At 51.2% G+C, this 17,340-nt stretch overlaps 1 protein-coding gene across 1 annotated transcript; it reads right to left on the bottom strand.

Moving 5' to 3' along the window:
- Window positions 1–1,042: 1,042 nt before the first annotated feature.
- ZBTB32 (zinc finger and BTB domain containing 32) lies at window positions 1,043–2,878 on the bottom strand. The gene is made up of 4 exons (XM_075536677.1): window positions 2,010–2,878; window positions 1,730–1,803; window positions 1,476–1,619; window positions 1,043–1,350 (listed from the first exon to the last, which is right to left on the bottom strand). Exons 1-4 carry the CDS (start codon window positions 2,876–2,878, stop codon window positions 1,043–1,045), a joined length of 1,395 nt encoding a protein of 464 aa, XP_075392792.1.
- Between the last annotated feature and the right edge of the window lie 14,462 nt (window positions 2,879–17,340).

The following is a 17,340-nucleotide window of genomic DNA, read 5'->3' as shown; positions in this document are numbered from 1 at the left end:
ACCGCCCCGGGGCCGCGGGAGTCGGAGGCCGGCCGGCCACGCGCGGGGCACCACGGGAGCGGGAGTCCGCAGCCGGCCAGCCGTCACGCAGCCCGCGCCTCCGGGGCACAGCCCTCGCGTCGCGACCCGGACGTGGGGGGAGGAGCGAGCGCAGGGGCCTCTGGGAAATGTAGTCCGGGCTCCTTGCTCCTCGGGCCGGGGGAAGGGCCGCGAAAGGTGGGTCTAGCAGCTCCTAGTCCACCGGAAAGTGTGGTCCCCTCCTCCCGGCTCCTCCTTTTGCACGAATCGGAGCAAAAGGCCTGCACGAACTGTCATTCCCAGAGTGCAGCGAGCCTCGCGCCCTGGGAACTCGGAAGACACTGGGAAATGAAGTTCGCGGCACCGGGAGGCGTGGGCTGGGGAAGAGGCGTCTCCGCTGCAGTCGAGACCGGCGACGCGGCGCGGGGGCAAGGTTTTGGGAGAGTGCGGAGCAGCCGGGATGGGGTGGGTTATGCCCACGCCGAGCAGGCGATGGCCCAAAGCAGGGCGAAGCACGCCTTCCCACAGCGCCGCGGGCTTGTCCTGTGCGCCCGCACGCCGTTGTTTGCTGTGCGGGTGGTTTCGGATCCCACCCCGCCGCCGCCCCCGGGGCCTGCCGCGAAGCCACATCGGACATCGAGCCCTTTCCGTGCGCTGCCTCCTGGGAGAAGATGGGAAGCGCCGGGCGATGGCGAAGCTCGCCGTCTCGCTGGACCGCGGGCGGACGCTCGGCCACCGGGGGCCGCTAACGGACCAAGGGCAAGGTTGCCTCCTCCCCGGGGCCCAGCGCGCACGCGACGAGACGACTGAGACTGGGGAAGGCACCGTGAACTCTTTATTTCGGTCTTGTAATCCGCAGCCCCAGTACAATGGACCTTGATTTGTGCGAACGTCATTGCCCTCCTCCCGCTGGCCTCTCTGACCCAGGCTGCTGCGGCCCGCGGGGCGGGCGGCCGGGCTTCCGGGGCGCTTCTGAAGGTGCCTGGTCCGGTGGCCTGCTGGCCCGCCTGACTTCCATTGGACGCTAGGCTGAGGCCGTAGAAGCCGCAGACACCCCATCAGGTGGCGGCGGAAAGGGGACGACTACAGGCCCCCGGGATGACCCGGAGGAGGAGGAGGAATAGAGGAAGGTGGAGCGAATGGACCATCCTGGCGGCAGCTGGCTGGGCGAGTGGCTGCGCATGTGAGCCTGCATGGAGGCCAGGCTGGAGCAGCCGGCCGGGCACAGAGGGCAGCGATAGGGCGCGGCGCCATGCGTCCGTAGGTGCTTGGTCATGGCAGAGAAGTCCCGGGAGCGCTGAGGACACAAGCTACAGGAGAAGGGCTTCTCGCCTAGGGCCGACAGAGGGGGAGCCCGATGGAGGGAGTGGTAAAGGCTGGCCCCGCCAGGGGCATGCTGAGAGGGACTCCGCCAGGAAGCAGCCCAATGAGCCTGGAGCAGGGGCCCCGCCCCCTACCTGTGTGTACTCGGTAGTGTGTCTCCATCTGATGCTTGAGTGAAAAGCGCTTTCCACAGACACAGCAGGCATAGGGCCGGACCCGCGCCGGCGGGGGCAGGGGAGGAGGTTGGCCACCATGACCCACGCAAGGTGCTATGGAACCTGTGTGGGGGGTGGGGGGTGGGAGGAATAAAAAAAGGGCCAGGTAGGGCATCCCTGACTGGGCCTGAGGCAGAAGCTGCCCCTACCCTATTCACCTGTGAGGGCCTTACCTGGTCTGGGAGTGTGGGAGACCAACAGGCTTGGACTCCAGAGTCCTTTCTGGAGATTCAGGGTCAGTGGGATCCTGGGAGGTGGGTGGGGAAGAGTTACAGTCCTGGCAAGACCCAAGAGCCTAGGCCAAAGCTTCTTGGGGGGAAGGGTGTCCTAGGACCTTCTTAGGGGCTGAGCTCATCACCTGCTGGGGACAGGCACAGGAGGTGGAGATGTGAAGCCCCCTCCCCACCCCCCCAGTACCACTGCCTTTCCTGGACCAAGAGGCCCTTCACTCACCTCTGGTCCCGGGGCCAGTCCTGCCAGGGTCCAGCGATGGGGATGCTGCGGGACAAGGGAGGGCCATCTCTGGGTGGCAACAGCAGGATGCTCTGCAGGGCATGCTGGCCCTCCCCTAACAGAGGGGCCTCAGCCCAACAGGGTCCGGGGATAATACTGGCTTGGAGGGGACCTACTGGAAGGAGGGGGCCAGGGGACTCCCCCAGGCTTTCCTCAGAGCCCCCTGGACTCTCCCTCAGCCACCTGACCACCCTTGGCTTTCCATCTACACCCCCATGGTCGACAGCGGTTTGGCTGAGCTCTTGTGACCTCATCTGTACCCCCCGACCTTCCTGTGTTGCCTTGGCCACCCCAGAGCTCTCTCTTGGTAGTCTGTGCTTGGGCAGTGGCTTCGGCTCGCTCTCTCCGCACCCTAGGCTTTGCTTTTCCCCAAGGCCCCCCAATTCTCCCTCAGAATCCCTCGAGGGGGTTCCTGGCTCCTTGCCTTGTGTCTTCAGCCCTGGCTCCTGCTGCTCTTTAGCCCTGCCCCTTCGGGCGCTTCTGCATGCTGCCTCCAGGGCCTGGACCCCCAGCACCCTGGCTGCCTCCTCTAGGGGCCCTAGCTCCCCAGGCTGCAGCTCCACACTTGCCCCATAAACAAAGTGCAGGAGCTGGACAAAGGTGGCAGGGCTGATGCCATCCACCAGCACCCACCGGCCCCGGTGGCACAGCTGCTGGCTGGCCCCTGCTAGTACTAGACTATGCACAGGAAAGTCCTTGCTCCCCACGGTGATCAGGGTATCACATAGTGCCGGCCAGAGTCTAGCTGCCAGCTGTACCAGCCGGTCAGAGCTGTAGGGACTGGGCAGTCTTGTGAGAGGTAGGGGCATTGTGTCTTGCCTGGGTACCAATCTCAGAGGTTCTCAGAGAAAGGCCACTGTGTGGGGTCCGTGGTAGGAAAGGAAAGGAGGCCCAGCATAGTCTCAAGCCTGTGGAGGTGAGGGGAGAAAGAATGAGTCGCTAATCCTGGGTCAGAGCCCTTTGTCCTGAAACGGAACAAATAAGCCAGCCCCAGAGAGGATCTGAGCTTAGCCAGACTCCTACCAAGTCGGGGAGTGGGAAATTCGCCCAGCTTTACCCTTCGAGAGCAGGGGCGTAGAAGAGCGAGGATAAGACATTCACCGAAAATAGCAAGTGGTTGGTTTAGGACTAGTGCTCGTGTAGGTTGGGCCTGCCCACTGACCATCTTGCTTCAAGGGTGGCAGACAAGACACTGATAGTTCCACTCTTTCAAGTCCCTCTGCAGGGCAGGGCCTCCGAGTGGGCCAGGCTTTCGTCCATTCCGACAAAGGGATCCCCACGCAACCCAGTCCACCCTGGCACCGAGGGCTGAGTCAAGGCACTGTTTAGAAAACTGGTGTGTCTGCCTCACCCCACCCCCGCACCCCCACCCCGGAACCGTGAAGTGCTGAGGCTCCTGAAATGCCAAAGAGGGCAGCCAGAGAAGTGGTCACCATTGCAGGAAGGCAGGTCAAAGGGCAGCCGGCACTCCACATTCCGCCTGAGGCTGGAGCTTCTAGACTCCATCCTCAGAGAAGGAACCAGGTGACAGCCCCCAACTCGCCCCCAGCAAGTAAAGGGAGCTGATCCAGAGGAGAAAACCCTTGGGCCACAGAAGAAAGGTGTGGGAGAAGGCTTTGACCCTTGAGGAAGTGGGTGGGGGCAGGGACTGTCCGCTCTCAGGAGGGGTTCACCTAGGTTGCCTGAGCCACAACGTGACTAGAAAAGCAGAGGCCAGCAAGGCAGGGTTCTAGCACACTGACTTTCAAGAAGAGAACTGGGAACCGGGCTAAAACAAAAGAAACAACCCAAGTGGGCCAAAGGCCATATATATTCGTAGGGGCAGGCTCATCCAGAACAGGGGCGAGATGTGGGAGAGAGGGCCATTGCTTGCACACCTCAGGACGGGGCTGCAAGTCCGTAAGGAGTGGACAGGTAGGGGTGTAGTGTGGGGAGAGGAACAGCCAGCCACTCACCAGTTGTAGCTTCCTCGCTGGAGACCACAAGTTCTGAAATGCTGTTAGGGCTCCTGTACCCCACCCCACCCCCCAGCTAGCCCCACCCCGGCCTCCCAGGCCCCCATTGGATGTGCCACGCATCAGTCTGCTGCAGTCCGCCCCAAGGGGGTGTGGTTTGACTACCTCTAGCTCTTCATCCACGTGCGGGGCATTCTGCCTTCGCACCCCACCCCCCACCCATCCCGCATCCCCTGCTCTCCTCCTTTCATTTGTGAGCAAGCATCAAAGGGGCAGGACTTTCCTGTAGTCAGACCCACACGCGAGTCTCATCATCTCTGCCATTGACTGGCTGAGTCATCCGGGACCGGTTAGCGCCCGGAGCCTCCGTGACCTCCCCTGGGCACTGGGGATTCTTTCTGCTTAGGTCACCTGGAGGGAACGCGGTGGCAAGTGCATGGCGTCCTCCAAGTCGTTCGGCTCTGTTTCTCCAAGTGACAGGAGAACTGCCGTGGCTAGACAATAAGAAGGGCTTCCAAAAGTGCGGGGGGTGGTGGGGGGAGTGGGAAGATGACATTGCCTTTTCAGGCTGGTTTTCAGTGAACATTTTGAAGGCCCCCTCCCCCCCTGATATTTCGACTCCAACCTCAGAAATCCAGAGGATTGGAGCAACTGGACTGTGTCCAAGGAGGCAGGAAAGGAAGGCCAAGGGCCTTTCCCCTCTCGCTCCTGGGCGCTGTTCTTGAGGTGCCTTGATACACCCCTGCCATCTGGACCACGGAACTTCGCAGGGGCAACCCCAGGAAGACCCCCAGTGCTCTTGGAAGAGAAAACGCTCCTTTTCTTGGGCTGATGACAAATGACTTTTCTCTGAAAGCAGGACTCTGGGTTTCTTTCACTTCCTGCCCAGAAGGTCAAGGTCCCAGGAGGTTTCCCCCTCTTCATTTCAGCCCTCTTTCGTGAGTGGGGGAAGGTGGTGGTTGGGGGAGAGGAACGAGGTCTGAGCGACTCAAGTTTTGTTCCCTGTTTTCTTATTTCCTCAACTATCCCTGCTCCTGCAGCGCCTTCAATGAATGTGGGTAGCAAGGGCACATGCCCTATACTACCAGTGCATCATTAGAAGAGCAACAGGATGTTAGGCACAGGTCAACAGCTGTTCTGGTACCCAACAAATTTTAAAAAGCATCTCCTTCAGATCCTGGTCACCTCCTAGACTCAAACACGGTGTCTTCTAAGATCTTACTTGGTTCTCCAGCACAAAGGTGCAGGCTTGCCTTCGCCTCTTTCCCTCTCCTTGGAGCTGGTTGCTACTTCTCAGTCTCGCTTGGGGGTGAGCAGGTATTAACCCTTCCTAGATAAGGCAGGGTGTGCCAGCGGGTGGGACTGGTGGAGGGGCAGCGGGGAGGGGAGAGGGGAAGATGAGTCAGAGCGAAAGGGAAAATGCAAATGGGCAGGCAGTGTTCACCTGCTCCTCTGAACAGGACATAGTTTCCATTGCTGAGCTTTCTAGCTCCTCAGAGCACCACACCCAGGAGCACATCAGACACCCATACAAAAGCTACTTAGTCTGGAAGACACACGACGCATCCTCCCCTGCCGCCCCCCTCCCTCCCCCCTCCCCTTGTGGCTCTTCCTCCAACAAAGATACACTTGAGCCTTGAAGCTGTAGAATAAGTGCAGGAGACCATGAGAGCGCAGCCCCCACATCTAGGAAATGAGGTATCCCAACAGAAGTAAGGATGGGGGTTGAGAAGATGCTCATCCGTCAGTGAATGGAGAGCAGTCCCTCAGCTTCCAATCAGAGATCATGAGGCCAGGACTCAGGTCCTCTTGATCTGCTCGTGTGGGCTGCCCACTGCTGATAGGGAGACTTGGAGAGAGACTGCTCAGAAAGCCTCCTCTTCTCTGTAACGCACATGTAGATGGCAGGGAGTATCAGTGTGCTTTAGGGAAACCTAGAAGGGGCCAGGGGACTTCCCCTTCAGTGAACTAAAGCCCCCTCCACCCCCCCAAATGGGAAACCCCATCTTGCCTCCCACTTGGTGTCTTACCTAAGAATATATCCTTAGGAACAACCCCTGTAGTGGTATCCCCAAGACTCTTTGCACCTCGGCCTTTAAGTGAATCACACTGTAGGCCCTGGTCTGCCCGATCACCACACTCCCGATGGAACAGCCAAAGCATCCCAGAGTGAGTGAGCAAAGAGGGCAGAAGCATGACTTGACTTGGACGGACAGGGACACTGCTGACTATTGGTATCCTTAAAAAATCTCTCGGCTCAGAAAACTCGCCCATCTTTGACTTTCCCAGATGAACTCAATAGGGATTCACCTTCAGCTGCCTCCCCTGGGACGGGGCCAGAATCCCAGGCTAGGCAGACACTAGCTTGCATCCTGGGAAAGAGTAGGGGGAGTAGAAAGGATTCAGTAGGAAGATAATGTGGAAGAAAGAGTCTGCCTCAGAGTCACTGGGTGGGCTGGTGGTCTTTCTAATGCTACTGAATAGCATGTAAAATCTGACATTTTAAATTCTTAGAGGTAGGCATGACCAAGCTTATCCAGACAAGGTCAGAGTTCAGTGCACCCCAGAACTGTCTAGAGATCTTTACATCCATCATAAGACCTGTTAGGCCTTGAACTGTGGCCACCCAAAAGCATGTGATGGAATCTTAACTTCCGTCCCCTGGAATTGAATCCATTTTGGAAATAGGGCTTTCTTTGTTAGGTTAACGGAGCCCTTTGCCAGTATGTCCGAAACCCAATCACTCTGGGGGACACAAAGCAGAATAGACAGAAACACAGACCCTGGGGAAGACAGAGATCACAGAAAGATCACCCAGGAAACAAGGGACACCCAGAGTTACCAACAGGGCCGGGGAGAGAACCTGATGGGGGCTCTCAGTCACCAGAAGTGTGAGAACATAGATTTCGGTTCGTGAACACCACACCCCACTTGTGGTATTTCTGTTAAGCCAGCACCACAAAACTAAGACATGAGCCTGGAGGCACAGCCCAGGACCCTGGGAACCCGTGGGCACGCCAGGACAAGCCTGGCTCGCTTCCAAACCCCGTCATTGAAGGTAAATGAAGAAGTAAACTAGAGATGTGATTTAAAAAAAAAAAAAAAAGGTGTCTTCTATTTTCAGGTACAAACAAAAAAAACCCATGTTGCAGATAATTTAAGAAGAACATCTATCATGTCTTAGACAAAGACAGCCCAGAGACAGTGACACATCATCTGGATGGGGGACCACCGTCACGTGGTGGAAATGTCCTCTGAGGGGTCACAACTGAGACAGGAGATCAATAGGTTAGGGGGGAGGGGCGTGAGGAAACTGTCTCCAAAGCATGATTGGTGACAGATCAATACATCCCAGTAACAGGTGGGACCATGCCTGGGACACCAATATTGTCAGAAGGGTTTACCAGATCGGTTCCAGGCCTGGCAGGCAGGGCCAAACTGGCAGGGCACGACTTCTTATTTCCTAGCCCCTCCCCAAGCTGGCCAGAGAAGGGTGGAGGCAATCAGGGTGCAAGGCTTTCTGCCTGAGGGCAAGATGATCTCTCCCTTGGTTAAAGACCAGAGAGCATTCAAGGGAGGCTTCATCTCAAGTGGACTTGGGGCTGCCACCGCCATCATGCCCTTCTGCAAACCCTGGTGCTCAGAACTTAAACGCTACCACGCGATCCCTTGAGCTCCCTTAAACACTGTGCCCCTCCCTCAAGCTAATCCAAACCAGATTGAGAGAAATTGTATCACTCGCCACTCTCCTCACCCCCAACGCTAATCTCTTAGGCTAATTAAGGTGAGCTGAGGTGGTGAGACACTCCACATCATTTTCTATAGATTATGTATCACATACATAGATTAAGGCCAGTTACCCAGCTCTTACGTGGCCTTTCAAGATGGTCAGTCCTCCTAGTTAGTACATCGAACTGAAAACTCCCAAACCAAACTAGCTGCCATCATGTAGATGCTGATTCATAGTGACCCTCCCCATAGGACAGGGTAGAGCTGCCCCTTTGAGTGTCCCAGATTATAGCTATTCACAGGAGTAGCCTGCCCCATCTTACCCACTCAGAGCAGCTGGGGGTTTTGAACTGTTCACCTTCCAGATTGCAGCCTAGCTCGTAAGCACTGTGCCACCAAGGCCCCTGACACCCACCCTTAAATCAATGCGCGCCATGATCTCCAGCCAGACAAAGGGAGAGGCAGGATAGCACATCTTAGGTGGCACACGTGGAAAATGAGCTCCACTAAGAAGCCTCCATCTCCATTGCATCTTCATAGTGAATGGCCTTTCTCCAGCTCCAGTCAGGAGCTAACTCTTCCAAGACCCTCCATTTCCTCACTGGGGCTAATTTCAAGAAGAATACGGAATACCAGGGTGTTTTGTTTTAATTTTTATGTACTTTTAAAACTGAATTAGGTGGGGCTTTCATATTTCAGACCATCAACTCTGCATTCAACAGTCCAGGCCACTGACCAACCCGTGAGTACCAGGATTGTGTTAAACCTCAGCAGAGGGCTTCACTCTGGCCTCCTCTGGCTCTATCCCTTTTCAATGGCTGAGGAGTCCAAAGGCCTCTAAGAAGTGGCCTGTGCTCCCCACATCTAGACCCTGCTCTGGGGACCCATAATCCTGGACTTGCCAGTCAAGTGGCTCTGAACCTCACTTCCAAGACCTGCACAAGTCTCCAACTCCGGTCTATACTCCTGAGACAGTGTGTACTCAGGAAAGAATATCACCAGGCAAAGATGTGCCACACTAAGGCCTGCGTATGAGAGGGAGGGAGGGTGTAGATTGAGTCTAGAAACATAAGCTAGGAAGGGAGATGTCTCAAAGGGCGGTGCAGTGCTCTGTGTGGGAAGAAAGGTATGTCCACTTGTATTCTTGCCCGGGTCTCATCAATAATATGGGGCCCTGCTGTGTTCCAGTGGTTCTCACCGCTAGGGGGTCAAGAGCCTGGGGGTGGGGAGGAACAAGTACAGCTTCCCGAGATCCCTCCCTAGAACCTCTGGAGCTCCACTGGTGGAATCAGTGACAGTCATGCCATCCGACCTGGATCCAATGTTGGGGAGGGAAATTTATATATATATGAAAATCTTTTCTGGAATCCAGAAACTCCTCAAATCTTGTTGCTACATGTTCTCAGCACAACCTAGATGCAGTGACCTTTGACAGCTTGGGCTCTTGCCCTCACTGACCCTAACTGCCAGCCCCGGAGGGGTCCAAAGAGCACATTAGCGTCTTCACTACTACCTCCTGAGAGACATAGCTCGGTCCTCCTCCTCATCACCCACATCCAGGCTCTGTCCAGAGGCTCCAGACACCCCTCACAGTCCAGAGACCAATGACCCAGCACAGAGCTCTAAGGGACTCCAAATGCCCCATCCTACCTTCTAATTAAGACTGGCCCCAAGGACCAGAAGCCAACTCAGAGAACAAGTTAGTCTGGTCTTCACAGCGTGGGCCCTAGCTCCCCAGAGCCCCCATTTCCTGTGCCTCTGAGACAGAGAAGCTTTGGGGCCTAAAGCTCTGTGGTAGTTACATAATCTGTTGTCAATTTGAGACATAAGAGTGAGTGAGGGGGTGAGGTTTAGCCTGTCAATCGGGTCACAACTTGATGACTTCATTTGGAGGCACTAAGGAAATAAATAGCTTGCTGGAGGCGGGTCACAGATACACTCCCTGTAAGACATTCCTGTTGAGAAGACACATGGAGCTACACTAGAGCCTGAAGCTGAAGGAGCCAAGTGGAGACCCTTGCCAGTGTTGGGATGCTTCTACTGCCACTGAATCCACAAGACTTTCCACCTACTGGCTTGTGCATTTGGCATCATTGCATGTGTATGTGAGTCTGAAGAGGACTTTGTAGATTGATATCAGACATATGGGCTAAAATCAGACTGATGGACTTGATGTGGACTGGGCTGGGATATTCAATTATTCTTGTATATAAAGCTCATTCTTATACACATGAGTCTCTCTGGATCTGTTTTTCTGGTCTACCCAGATTAACACAACCCCACAGCCTTCACATCCTGACCCCTCGGTGGCCACTCAAGTGACCATACATCATTTCTGCCAGGGCCAAATCCAAAGAATAAGAAAAATCGTAATACTCACGGCTCAGCCCCTATTCCTACTACCTTCTGGGACTCAGCCCAACCCCCAAGTGGCCTTTAGAAAGTGAACACTGGCAAGTTCAAGTTCTTGAGGCTGAGCGGGCAACCAGCTCTAGAATCCCAAGTCAGAGGATGCTGATTGGGTTCAGCACTGACTCACACCTTTCAGACTCGGCCCCCAGAGTATGCACAAAACTGCACTGAGGACAGGGCCACTGCCCTTCCTCTGCCTCCAGCTGGTGGGCCCATTAACTGCGGGGCTCGCATGGGAATGTGCCCACTCCCATTCTTTCTAGTTAAAGACTGGGCCCTGAAACTCCTTCCCCTGATCAGCCCTGGAGACTTCTGCAAATGCGCTGGGATGCTTCCGTCTCGTCACCGCCAGTAACCAGCGTGGCAAACCCTTTCACCCGCCTTCCTATCCTTTCCAACTGTGGGAAAATTCCGAATCCATTGGCAAGAAAAAAGGCTGGCCCTACACTTGATTGGCTTAGGAGCCCCTAAGCGCCAGTAAGGCGTTCAGGTGCCCACAGACTGCTTCCTTTTCCCGCCACTAGCCCTGGACCGCCGCTGATTGGCTGCGGCCTCCGGAGAGGGGCGGGGAAAGTGCAGTGGAGTCGGTGCCTTGACGTGTGATTGGCCCGCGCTTAAAAGCCTCACGGACCCTTTGGTATGGGCGACGGTGTCTCCCCACCGCACCATGGGCAGGACAGCCATCTCCTTGACTCCGCCGTTAGTTGGTTCGGAGCTAGAGACCAGATGTGGGCTTTCGGCCTGAAGGGGCTGAGGGCCTATGAGCTCGCCCCACACCCGCACCGAGGCACGCGCTGCTGCCGGGTGGGAGAAGGCGCCGGGGAGCCGCTGCGGCGTTGATTGGCTGGCACCACGGCTCCTGGGAGGCGCGCTCCGAAACATCCAATCAGGAACGAGAAGATTTTCAGGGCGTGAGCGTCGCTCGCCGCTGCCACTCCTGATTGGTTTGTAGTTCTGCTTCTTCTACTTTGATTGGTGCGAGGGCGGGCCCAGCCGCACGGTTTCCGGCGGCGCTCCGTCTGCTTCACCTCAGCGCGCAGGTTTCAGGCAGCGTGTTCCGGGCTCCTTCTTCCCTGCCGCTGGCTGAGGAGCTGGCGCGAGAGAAGGGGCTCAGGGTGTCATCTGAGGAAGGCACGAGGCAGAGGAGCCTGGGACGGCGGCCCAAGCGCTTGCTTCTGACCGAGATTGACGCGAATCCCCCGCCCTCGTAGGAGCAACTCTTAATACAGAAAGATGGGGAGCGGGGAGGGAGGGGGAAAATGAGGAGTTGATACCAGGGCCTTAAGTGGAATGCAAATGTTTTGAGAATGAGGAGGGCAACGAATGTGCTTGACACAATGGATAGATGTGTGGATTGTGATAAGAGTTGTAGGAGTCCCCAATAAAATTATTTTTAAAAAATTTTAAATACAGAAAGATCGGCGTAGTAGTGGTGGTGGTAGTATTTATAGTACCGGTAGTAGTAACAACGTCTTCCATTTATTGAGTCTTTTCTGTGCGACTCGCCTCGGGCACTATCTTCCTGAATCTTTTCTAATAGCTATGAAAAGCAGAGACATTGTTAAGCCAGGGCAACTAACCTTGAGGCCACACCCCTTCTACCTGTGAAACTGGACGCTGTACCACCAGTGTTTCAAGTACCATCAGGATCACCTACATTGGACAGGTTTCCGTGGGCTTCCAGACTCCAACGAACTCGGAAGAAGGATCAAGCCATCTACTTCTGAAGAACACGTGTCAGTTAAACACTGGATAGCAAGAGAAGTCTGATCCAGTGCTCACGGATGAGCGCCGCTGCTTGGAAGGAACTCAAAACAACTGGAGGAGAGTTGCCTCTTCAAAGTAAAGTTTATCTTAATGACATAGCTGGGGTAAAGCTTTTATAATACAGTAAGCCTCAAAATGAGAAAAAAAACACGCCATTAGTATTTGGAACATGCAAGATATGAAATATAAATCTAGGAAAACAATGGTCAGAAAAATAAATGGAATGCTTGAAAATTGATGAGTGAGCTAAGCATTGGCTGAAATGAAAATTGGCCGTTTTATTTCTTTAAAAAAATCATATTGGGGCTCTTACAACTCTTATCACAATCCATACGTCCATTGTGTCAAGCACCTTTGTACATATGTTGCCATCATCTTTTTTTTGCCATCATTTTCAAAACATTTTCTTTCTACTTGAACCCTTGATATCAGCTCATTTTGCCCCCCACCCTCCCTCAAAAACCCTTGATAGTTTATATATTATTATTTTTCATGTCTTACACTGTCCGATATCTCTCTTCACTCACTTTTCTGTAGTTCCGTATCCAAGGGAGGGGATTATATGCAGATCACTGTGATCGGATCCCCTTTCCTCCCCCTCCTTCCCCTTCCCCTTCCCCTCCTCCTATAGATCATCTCATTATTGGGTGTGAGGGGTTAATCTGTCCTGGATTCCCTGTGTTTCCAGCTCTTATCTGTACCAATGTACATCCTCTGGTCTAGCTGGATTTGTGAGATAGAATTGGGGTCATGGTGGTGGGGAAGAAGCATTAAAGAACTCAAGGAAAGTTCTTTTTCCTCGGTGCTGTACTGCACCCTGACTGGCTCGTCTCCTCCCCAAGGAAAAGTCTTTTAATTCCGTTCTTTCCACAACTCTCTGAAGCCCTTTAGTAATTAAAAATGGCCAAAGCAGTACATTAATGGGGGAACTGCCAAATATTCAAGCCAGATCCAGAAGAAGATGTGGTATGCAAGGTATTATTACTGATGTCAGATGGAGCTGACTAAAAGCAAAGAATACCAGGAGAATGTGTTTCATTGGTTATGCAAAGATATTAAACTGTGTGGATCATTTTGGCTAATATTGTGAAGAGTGGAAATTCCAGAACACATAATTGTGCTGAGGGGAACTTTGTACAGAGGGAGGGAGGGTCTGGAAAAATAAAACCTGTACAGATATCAAAAGACAGCTGTTCAAACAGAGCAAGAAGGTACTGTATGCCTTAAAATTAGGAAAGGTGTGCCTTGTATCTATTCATCATACTTAATCTATTTGTTGAGCAAAAAATCTGAGCAATTGTATAAAGAAGAATTCTGAATCAGGATTGAGAAAAGGCTCATGAATCACCTGTAATATGCAGATGATACAACGTGTCTTGCTGAAAGTGAAGACAATTTAAAGCCTTTACTGATGAAAATCAAGGACTACAGCTTTCAGTATGAATTCCGCCTTAACATAAGGAAAACAAAACTTCTTACAAATGAGAACCAGTAAGTAACCTGAAGAATGGAGATGACTGACATTGTCAAGGATTTCATTTTATTTGGGTCCATAATCGGTGTTCATGGAAGCAGTAGTCGAAAAATCAAATCATTATTGCACTGGGCAAATTTATGGTTAAAGCCCTCTGTAAGTATTCAAAAAGCAAAGATGTTACCTTGAGAACTATTTTAAACTTCTCCATGTTTATGTAAAAACTGGACACTGAATAAAGAAGACCAAAGTAAAACTGATGCACGTAAACTCTGGTGCTGGCAACGAATATTGAAAGTACCATCATTGATTGCGGAAAGAACACACAGATTTGTCTTGGAAGAAGTCTAGCGAGACTGCGCCTTCGAGGCAAGGAGGGTGAGACTTGTCTCACATATTTGAACATGTTATCAGGAGAGACCAGTCCCTGGAGAAGGACATCATGCTTAGTAAAGTGGAGAGGCATCAAAAACCGAAGGTTCTCTACAGGATAGATTGGCTTAGTGGCTGCAACCATGGGCGCAAATATAAGAATGGTGAGGATGGCTGGGGCAGGGCAGAGTTTCGTCCTGTTGAGCACAGGGTTGCTATGAATGAGAACTGGCTGGAGAGAACCGAACAAGGTCAGACACACCTTAGTTCTCAAAGTGGAATCTTAGCTTTAGAACTCTTTAAAGAGACCTCTTGACTGGCCACTGATGGTGGATCCTAAGAAAAGGAAATTCTTAACGACATCCATCCTTTTTTTTTTTCCCTTTTCAGGTTTGTCTTTCTTCTGCTTCTGATCCTGTGTAGGCTTCGGAAGAGGTCTTGAAGCAGCTCGTGCAGGTCTAAATAGGGCTGGAAATGTGGGGTCCTTCCGGACTTCACGGGATCCGATGGTCCCTGACCACCTTGCTGTGAATGGCACAACTATCATCAGACACCTTCACGTCCAGCTAAGATGCTTCAGAACTGGCTCTGAAGGCTGCAGTCTCTGCTTTCTTTCAAATGACACACTTCTTAACAATGACCTTGTCTTTGGACATGCAGCAGGCGCAGTTCGTGCAGCGAATAGGTTGCCCATGGCTGTGGCCTTTGGGGGCACGTCCATTGTTTCTTGTTTTCTTTGCCATCTGGAAAGCGAGGATTGGAGAGCCAGTGGTAAAGATTGTTGTTTTCTTTACGTTGAGATCCTGAAAGATCTAGCACTGGCCTACTTTCAAGTCTTCAAACTTTGGGAACATGCTTTGGGGAAAAGGGTATTTAAAAATCAGAATAAGTGAAGCTATTCCTTGGGTGGGAAGGGGTGCTTGTCATCTCAGCACCCTGGTTTTAGGATTGAAGACGCCCAGGTACAAGACTGCCTGAGAGGTTAGTGTTTGGTTTTGCACCTCCCAGTCGTTGCTTGGGCTTGTTTCCAGCGGACCAACAATACCCCAGGAGAACCTCCCAGCTAATAAGGCCTGCTTTCCTTCCTTGTCCAGCCTGTGATTGGGACTCATCTCTAACTCCCAAGTTTGAAGGCCTCCCTCCACCCAGAAATCTGGCCTCAGAAGCTTCTTAAATATGAGAATAAAGAATTTGTCCAGCAAAATGAAAGTTAAAGGAAATAGAGGAAAGAACTAGGAGGCAAAGGGCATTTATAGAGGTCTAAATACAGGCATGTACTCATGTAAATATATTTATATATGATGATAGAGAAATAGACATGTACATATATTCATAGGTTTTTGTATTAAGGTAGCAGATGGACATTGGGCCTCTACTCAAGTACTCCCTCAATACAAGAATACTTTATTCTAATAACCTGGTATTCCATGATGCTTATCTTCCCGACATGATCACTGAAGACAAAGTGGGAGCATAAGCAAATGTGGTGAAGAAAGCTGATGGTGCCTGGCTATCAAAAGATATAGCATTTGGGGTCTTAAAGGTTTTAAGATAAACAAGCAGCCATCTAGCTGAGAAGCAACAAAGCCCACATGGAAGAAGCACACCAGCCTGTGTGATCACGAGGTGTTGAAGGGATCAGGTGTCAGGCATCAAAGAGCAAAAAATTATATCATTGCGAATGAGGGGGAGTGCGGAGTGGAGACCGAAAGCCCATCTGTAGGCAATTGGGCATCTTACAGAAGGATCTTGGGGAGGAGAGGAGCCAGTCAGGGTGCAGTATAGCACCATTGAAACATACAACTTTTCTCTAATTCTTTAATGCTTCCTCTCCCCACTATCATGATCCCAATTCTACCTTACAAATCCAGCTAGACCAGAGCATGTACACTGGTACAGATAAAAGCTGGAAACACAGGAAATCCAGGGGGAGAAAGGGGGAACCAATCACAATGATCTACATATAATCCCCTCCTCCCAGGGGGATAGACAACAGAAAAGTGGGTGAAGAGAGACATCAGTCAAAGACACGAAAAAATAATAATTTATAAATTATCAAGGGTTCATGGGGGAGGGAGGGGCAAAAATGAGCTGATACCAAGGGCTCAAGTAGAAAGAAAATGTTTTGAAAATGATGAGGTAACAAATATACAAATGTGCTTGACACATGGATGGATGTGATCAGCATTGTACGATCTCCCAATAAAATGATTTAAAAAAAAGAATTTGTCCGCATACACTCTCTTCCTGGTCCTCAGGTTCCCACGTTTCCCCCTTTTGTTTTATGTATAAAATTTAAAAGATCTACCAAGGTCACATGGCTTTTTTCCATATTCTTTAGCTCTCTGTAGAGCAGAATGTGATTGCAAGGGCAACAATTAGGACTGTAAGTAACATAGGCTAGAACCGAGGCTATTGGTCAAGCTCCTCCAAACCATCTACCAATTGTTTAATTACACCACAGCTGGGGATGACTTTAGCCCACCCTTAAATGTATTGAAAATTACCTTTTTTTAGCTGAATAACATCTAAAGAAAAGTTCCCCTTATTCCCCTGAAAATGATTTCTAATTAAAGTCCAATTAAGTAAGGTTACATTGTACAGGTAAGGGATTATATAACAAATTTGTAAAAAAAAAAAATCAAAAACAAATTTGTTATGTTCCAGCATCAATTAATGTTGAAACTAATCAATCGATCTTGATCTTTCAGCAAATGAACAGTCTGTTGTAGTAATCCAGTCACTTTTGCATGAAATAGTCATTTATGATAGAATCCTTTAGTGTCCCTTACACAGCATCAGCAAAGGTAGAAATGATTATACATCTCAATAGGCAGCATGGCCATTCTCATGGCTCTTCCAGGTCTTCTTGATGTTTGGAATAACTTCAGCAACAGGACGGGGTGTCTGGGCTGTTTTCCTAACTCTCCAGTCAGGGATCCACTTATCTTCCTTGCCTGGGCAAACACAAACTAATAGTTTGGCTGTTTGGGCCGTTAGCAACCTGAACACAGAATCATTGTAAAGATTTCTTTAATTCCTCCGTGTTCTTTATCTTTCTCCACAAGTGGCTGCACCCTCCTAAAGGGAATCCATCTGTTTCGTTCCCTGTAAAACATAAGCAAATAGCCTCTCCTATGGGGGATTAGCAGACAGGGATCCCAAATTCCATTGTCATCCTTCCGGGTCTTCTCAGGATCAGCTTTTTCTGTAGAGATGGAACATGTTTATCTGCCCTAGTTTCATTAGAAGCTTTTAGTAGGGAAAAATATTTAAGAGACTAAATGAAGTTTGTTATACATGACATTCCTCTTCTTCTCCCCCTTTTGTGTTTACATTGGAGATTTTAAGGTGCTGTAAACAATCTCAGGCAATTTGCTTGATTTTAAACCTGTCAAACTAACTAGCTAGACTTAATCATTATGTTAATTTCAACCCTTTGCTTTCAGAGCATCAAGAGAGGATTAGCTGTATGTAGCAGGACCTTACAAAAGACTGGCTTTAGATGGGACTCTTGGACTTTCTTAATACACACTCAGGATAATTTGAAAATTTGAGAGTT

The sequence above is a fragment of the Tenrec ecaudatus genome, chromosome 18, assembly GCF_050624435.1.
Source record: "Tenrec ecaudatus isolate mTenEca1 chromosome 18, mTenEca1.hap1, whole genome shotgun sequence".
NCBI lineage: Eukaryota > Metazoa > Chordata > Mammalia > Afrosoricida > Tenrecidae > Tenrec > Tenrec ecaudatus.
This window is presented reverse-complemented; position numbering and strand designations above follow the sequence as displayed.